The sequence below is a fragment of the Chenopodium quinoa genome, unplaced genomic scaffold (genome assembly GCF_001683475.1).
Source record: "Chenopodium quinoa cultivar QQ74 unplaced genomic scaffold, ASM168347v1, whole genome shotgun sequence".
In the NCBI taxonomy this organism is placed as follows: Eukaryota; Viridiplantae; Streptophyta; class Magnoliopsida; order Caryophyllales; family Amaranthaceae; genus Chenopodium; species Chenopodium quinoa.
In genome coordinates this window covers 880,579-885,630 of record NW_018742733.1, presented here as the reverse complement: position 1 = coordinate 885,630, position 5,052 = coordinate 880,579, and the positions used below count along the sequence as shown (strand labels likewise).

The 5,052-nt window shown below is 33.6% G+C and overlaps 1 protein-coding gene across 1 annotated transcript; it reads right to left on the bottom strand.

Moving 5' to 3' along the window:
* Window positions 1-1,317: 1,317 nt before the first annotated feature.
* LOC110723728 (transcription factor ILR3-like) lies at window positions 1,318-4,669 on the bottom strand. Its single transcript, XM_021903097.1, has 5 exons — window positions 4,173-4,669; window positions 3,005-3,067; window positions 2,409-2,486; window positions 2,087-2,249; window positions 1,318-1,997 (listed from the first exon to the last, which is right to left on the bottom strand). Exons 1-5 carry the CDS (start codon window positions 4,322-4,324, stop codon window positions 1,734-1,736), a joined length of 720 nt encoding a protein of 239 aa, XP_021758789.1. The 5' UTR covers window positions 4,325-4,669; the 3' UTR covers window positions 1,318-1,733.
* Window positions 4,670-5,052: the final 383 nt, after the last annotated feature.

The following is a 5,052-nucleotide window of genomic DNA, read 5'->3' as shown; positions in this document are numbered from 1 at the left end:
AGTAACCTTATTTTTAACATAGTATCCTTTTTTTTTTAATTTTGAGTGATCTTTAATGTTATTATGAACTTAGAGTACGACATTATGTTGAATAGTGACCTAATTTTAACATAGTGATCTTTATTATTCATATTTACCATTATATTAAAAATTTCATTAAAAAAATTAACCTTTCATAGCTTTTATAATGTCACACTAATTTTTATTTCAACATAATTACCTTTTTTTTTTAATAGACAACATAATTACCTTTATTTTAATATAGTGACCTATTTTTTTTATTAATAAAACAATCATATTATCTCTAATGTTAATGGTCCATAATAAATTAGTGTAAACCAGGTCCATTTAAGAATTTGTACCAGATCCAAATGAGTTTTTTCCATCTATTTTCCAATCTCCTTCATATTATTGGACTCACTTTGTTTGGATTCTTACATTAGAAGACCAGTCTAATTTGGCGCCTTGACGGTTGGTGGTGCGAGCCAAGCTTGACTAATTTATATTGGTTCAGTATTTTGTACAAATAAATTTGGCATAAACTTCAATTCACTAGTATTGTTATCACATGTACTTTCAGATAAATAAATACTTTAAGACCAATTTTACTAATTCAACACTACTTTTTACGCACAATTTGGTTTCTTGCATAGGCAACTTTTACGCGTGCTTACCAAGCATTTGCTACCATTTGACTTAGTCATAATGTCCTAATCCTATTATGGAGCTTCAATGGCGATTCAATAAATCATCAAACCATACTTTTTAACAATAACCTCATCTTCCATTTTTGAAAAAGACCCATAAAAATTGCATAATTTGTGTTCCACCTAACATTAAAATTACAAACAAGGCTTGTTCTTAGATAAAGTTACAAACTTTCTAAATAACAATATGAATAGCTATCATATACGAATATGACCATACAAGTAATTCATTACTATTTTCGTGTTTTGACTTTTTTCATGAGATCAAACAGCCAAAATTAGAGTAAATATATTTGATACAAGAAAATCTAATAATGCAAAAAAGCAAATTCTTACTAAAATGAGAATATTGTTGTTTAAGGCAACAACCACCTTTAAACATTGACTTTTGATAGCATTATCCTAATGTTGATTATTTATCATATAAACAGCTAAGAGTTGGCCATTGACTAACATTGCTTATAAAATCTTTGATGATACCAACTAGTCAAACCAGCTAGATAAAAAAGTCAACAGCTTATTACCAAATAAGACCACTGCCACATATAACCAAGTAACAATAGCAACACTTATGTACCAAAGGAAAAACTTATTCCAAAAACTTATTCCATGAAAGCAAGTGAACAAGACATTGCAATTTCTCGTCCTTCCAAAGGCCTTAAAATTTTCATAAAGTCGCTTACATCCAATCAAATGAGACCTAGGTAAACCTGAGACTAGGAGTCAAGGGGGCAGAAGAACCGATTTACAAGATGGCTAAACAGGGCAGCAATACTAATCAGACATTTACAATTTCATTTTCAACCACCAGAAGCGGCATTTTCATTGAAGTTCCACTGTTCACATACACATTCCACATTCCACATTCCATCAATGTAGTTTGTTAGTAGACTTCAGCACAAAAGTAGTGCACAGTCAAATGGCAAATTGACAAAGGACCCTGAAAAGAAGAGAAAAAAAAGGGGAGGGAGGAGAAAATCAAGAGGTGATGATAGTAATCCTGAACAAAGGACTAATGACATCCAATTAAGCCACCGGTGGGCGGAGCACATGATCCTGAGATGTATCGACTGAAGCTGGAGGCATGAACTGCCACATAGCAACTCCCGGGTATCCCATGAAGGGTACCAACTTGCCTCCTGGAGCTTGAGTTGGTGGAGCAAAAGCAGGGATAGCAGTTGGGGCGGGGAGATATCCTGGCTGGGTGTTGATGGTCTTCAATTGCTGCTCTAGCTTGTCCTTCTCAGCCTTCAGCCTTTGCTTCTCATCACGGAGTTCAACCTTCTCAGTCTAAAGAGGACAATAAACAAACTTATTATCATTTTGCAAAGATCTTATAAATTTACAATGCTAAGCAAAAACTGATAGTCAACACAGACCTTCAATTCCTTTATCTTTTCCTGTAAATTCGAATTCGAGTCCTTCAACTTTTGGGCCTCACTCCTTAACTGTGTCACCATTCGAACAGCATCACTCAAAATGGCTGCCTTGTCAGTCTTAGGAGTTCTACCAGGTTCCAAAATTGCACCTAATTCCATAAACCTACACATAGACGTACAACAATATTTCATTAACACATGCAAAGCAACAATAAGTACCTATTGTGTATCCTGCTACAAGCAATTCTAATAAAAAGCCGTATCTATAACCAGTGCAAACCGATTAATCTGACAAACTTATATAGAAGGAAGGAGAACTAACTTGTCATTAAGTCGGTCTCTACGTGCCTTCTCTCTGCAAGCTTTGGAGCTAGATGGAGCACATGATTCTGATCTTCCCCTGTAATAGGGAACATGATATGATTTACTAACATTACCAATAAAAACATACCTCAACACAACAACATTCCCTTAATGCCTCACATGAGGCACCCAATGCATAAATGTAGAGAGGTCTTACAAATATAAATTGAATATGATGGAAAAGTGATGTAGTATGATTAAATATCTTTTAAGGCCTACCACATTATGCAGATTGATACTCAATTATTATTTATTGATAAAAATAAAAGCCACCTTTCATGTCTTGTCAATAAACACAATGGCAGTAACCTGAAAGAAGGACCAAAAAAAACAAGGCCACAATCTCTCACAAGCTCACAGTCCAAGAACAAAGGTTCTGCCAGTTTGATTCATTCTTAATCTCTCCAACTTAGCACATTTTGAATAGATCTTCCAAGTTCTAAGTCACATAACTCTATTGAACTCTTTTTTCGCCATAATCAGTAGCTGCAGAACTAAATAATAAAGGTCCAAGAAAAAGATTGCAAAATGAAATAAAAAGAACATAAAGCATACCTCTTTTTTGAGTTGATCTCCTTGGGGGCATCTGAATCGCCATAAGTTCCATCTATGTCCGCACTGAGATAAACAATGAGCAAGTATAAGAAAATACTGATATTATGTATTGAGATTAGAGAGTGTGATCCCAAGAATACCTTTTAACATAGAAAAACTATGAGTATTAGAGAGTGTGTCATGTTTGCATAGAACACCACAAAATAAAAGTAACTAATCACAACCAGGATTTAGCATTAAAAGTAATACAAGGAAATTTTTATCCCAATGCAGAATGACTCATCCCGATATTGAGCTCTTCATACTGGCTTAAGGTGTGCAACTGTGCACAATGGAACCCTTACATTATAACTCCACAATCTAAACATCAAAGTAATAGCAAGGATTCCTGAATCATCGCCACAGGAACAATTTTTAGACATCAAAAATCACACAACTTATTGCACCTCCATAATCCCATCTAAATCCTAAATTCGATACTCATCACCTAATTTTCTCGGGTCCTAGTATTCGATCTCCCCAAACAACTCCACCTGTTTTACTTAACCATTCATTCATTCAGCAATGCACTTCATAAAATATATTGATGGTTTCTTCCTATATTACCAACTCACAAAATGTATGAAGCATCATCTCAAACTCGAACAAGAGGTGGTGGATAAATATTAAGATGGCGCCACAATTCACTAGTATTAATGAACAACTTCGAAATCAAAAGCTATCACATAACACTACCAAACTTGAAACATCTATCCTTCATTGATGCATTAAAAAAAAATAACTTTATACAATAATGTTTAATAAAATCATTATCAAGACTGACTAATTATATGCACGTTGCAAATTTAACAAAAGTACATGAAAAATCGAAAAATAATTCAAAAAAACACAAACCCTAATCATATATTCACCAGATTCCAACAGAGGAAAGGCGAATCCGAAAATTCAATTAAAAGAGCAAAATCAAATTAAAATAAAAACCCATATAATTCATTCCTCAAAAAATAATAAGTAATTCACAAATTCCCCAAAATTTTAATTTTTAGCCACATAATTAACAAAATCATCAAGTGGGGTCAAAATTGAAAACCCTAACCTCACAAAAAAATTCACATGAAATTCCCCCAAAAATTAAATTACAAACAACACAAAAATAAAGGGAAATTACCTGACATTAAATGGAACATTCAAAGCTTGCTGCAATTGACAATTATTGAAGGCAGAATTAGGGGCAGAAAAGTTACAATCAGGAACAGAGATCTGGATATCATCTATATAAGAATAATCATACAACCAATTAGGGTTTTCATGGGACACCATCTCCGGTAGAATTGCCGGGAAATTCCAGGAAAAATTGGGTCGGAATTTTCCGGCGAGAATAGAGAGAGAAAGAGAGGGATTTTCGGGGGTAGGGTGGAGAGAGAAAGCGGTGGAAGAGAGAGGATGTATTTTTCTTTTATTTTTAATAATATACAACTGTTTTTATTTTTTGTTAGTTAAATTTATTTTTTTTGGAAGTGTCAAAAAAGGAGGGTGAGAATCTGTGACAATTGAAAAAAAGAGTGAATTTTTTTGGAGGAATTGTTTTTTAGGAGATTCCAAGAAGCATCAACCAATAATCAATGATTTGATTGATTTCACCATCTTAAAAAAGAGGAACCTTCTTTCTTCTTTGGGTGTGATTGTGTGAGCGTGTTCTACTTATGTACATGGGCTTGCTAACCCAACCTATCAATTCTACATCCCTTTCGTTCTCTCCACACGTAGAATCATACGAAATAGTTAAAAGTAGAGGTAGTAAATAGGTCGTTTAGATCAAATACAGGATAAATTCATTCAAAATGCATTGTATTCAGGTGACAAAAGTTTTGGGTTGAATACGAGTTAGGTGCAATCGGATACAAGTCAAATTTGGGTCCTATTAAATTAGGTCATTTTCAAGTTTGTTGATGATAAACTTACTAGAACAAATTAATTTTAGTTATATATATGATATCATTGAAGATGCAGTAATTTCAATCCATTTAAGTTTCTATTCATTTTGTTTC

Bases quoted from the DNA above. Each gene is read 5' to 3' on its own strand.
- LOC110723728 (XM_021903097.1), bottom strand. From the start codon at position 4,324: ATGGTGTCCCATGAAAACCCTAATTGGTTGTATGATTATTCTTATATA. The intron at 3,068-4,172 runs GTAATTTCCCTT...TGTTTATCTCAG, and splicing joins AATGTTCCATTTAATGTCAG to TGCGGACATAGATGGAACTT. The intron at 1,998-2,086 runs GTCTGTGTTGAC...TGTCCTCTTTAG, and splicing joins AAAAGATAAAGGAATTGAAG to ACTGAGAAGGTTGAACTCCG.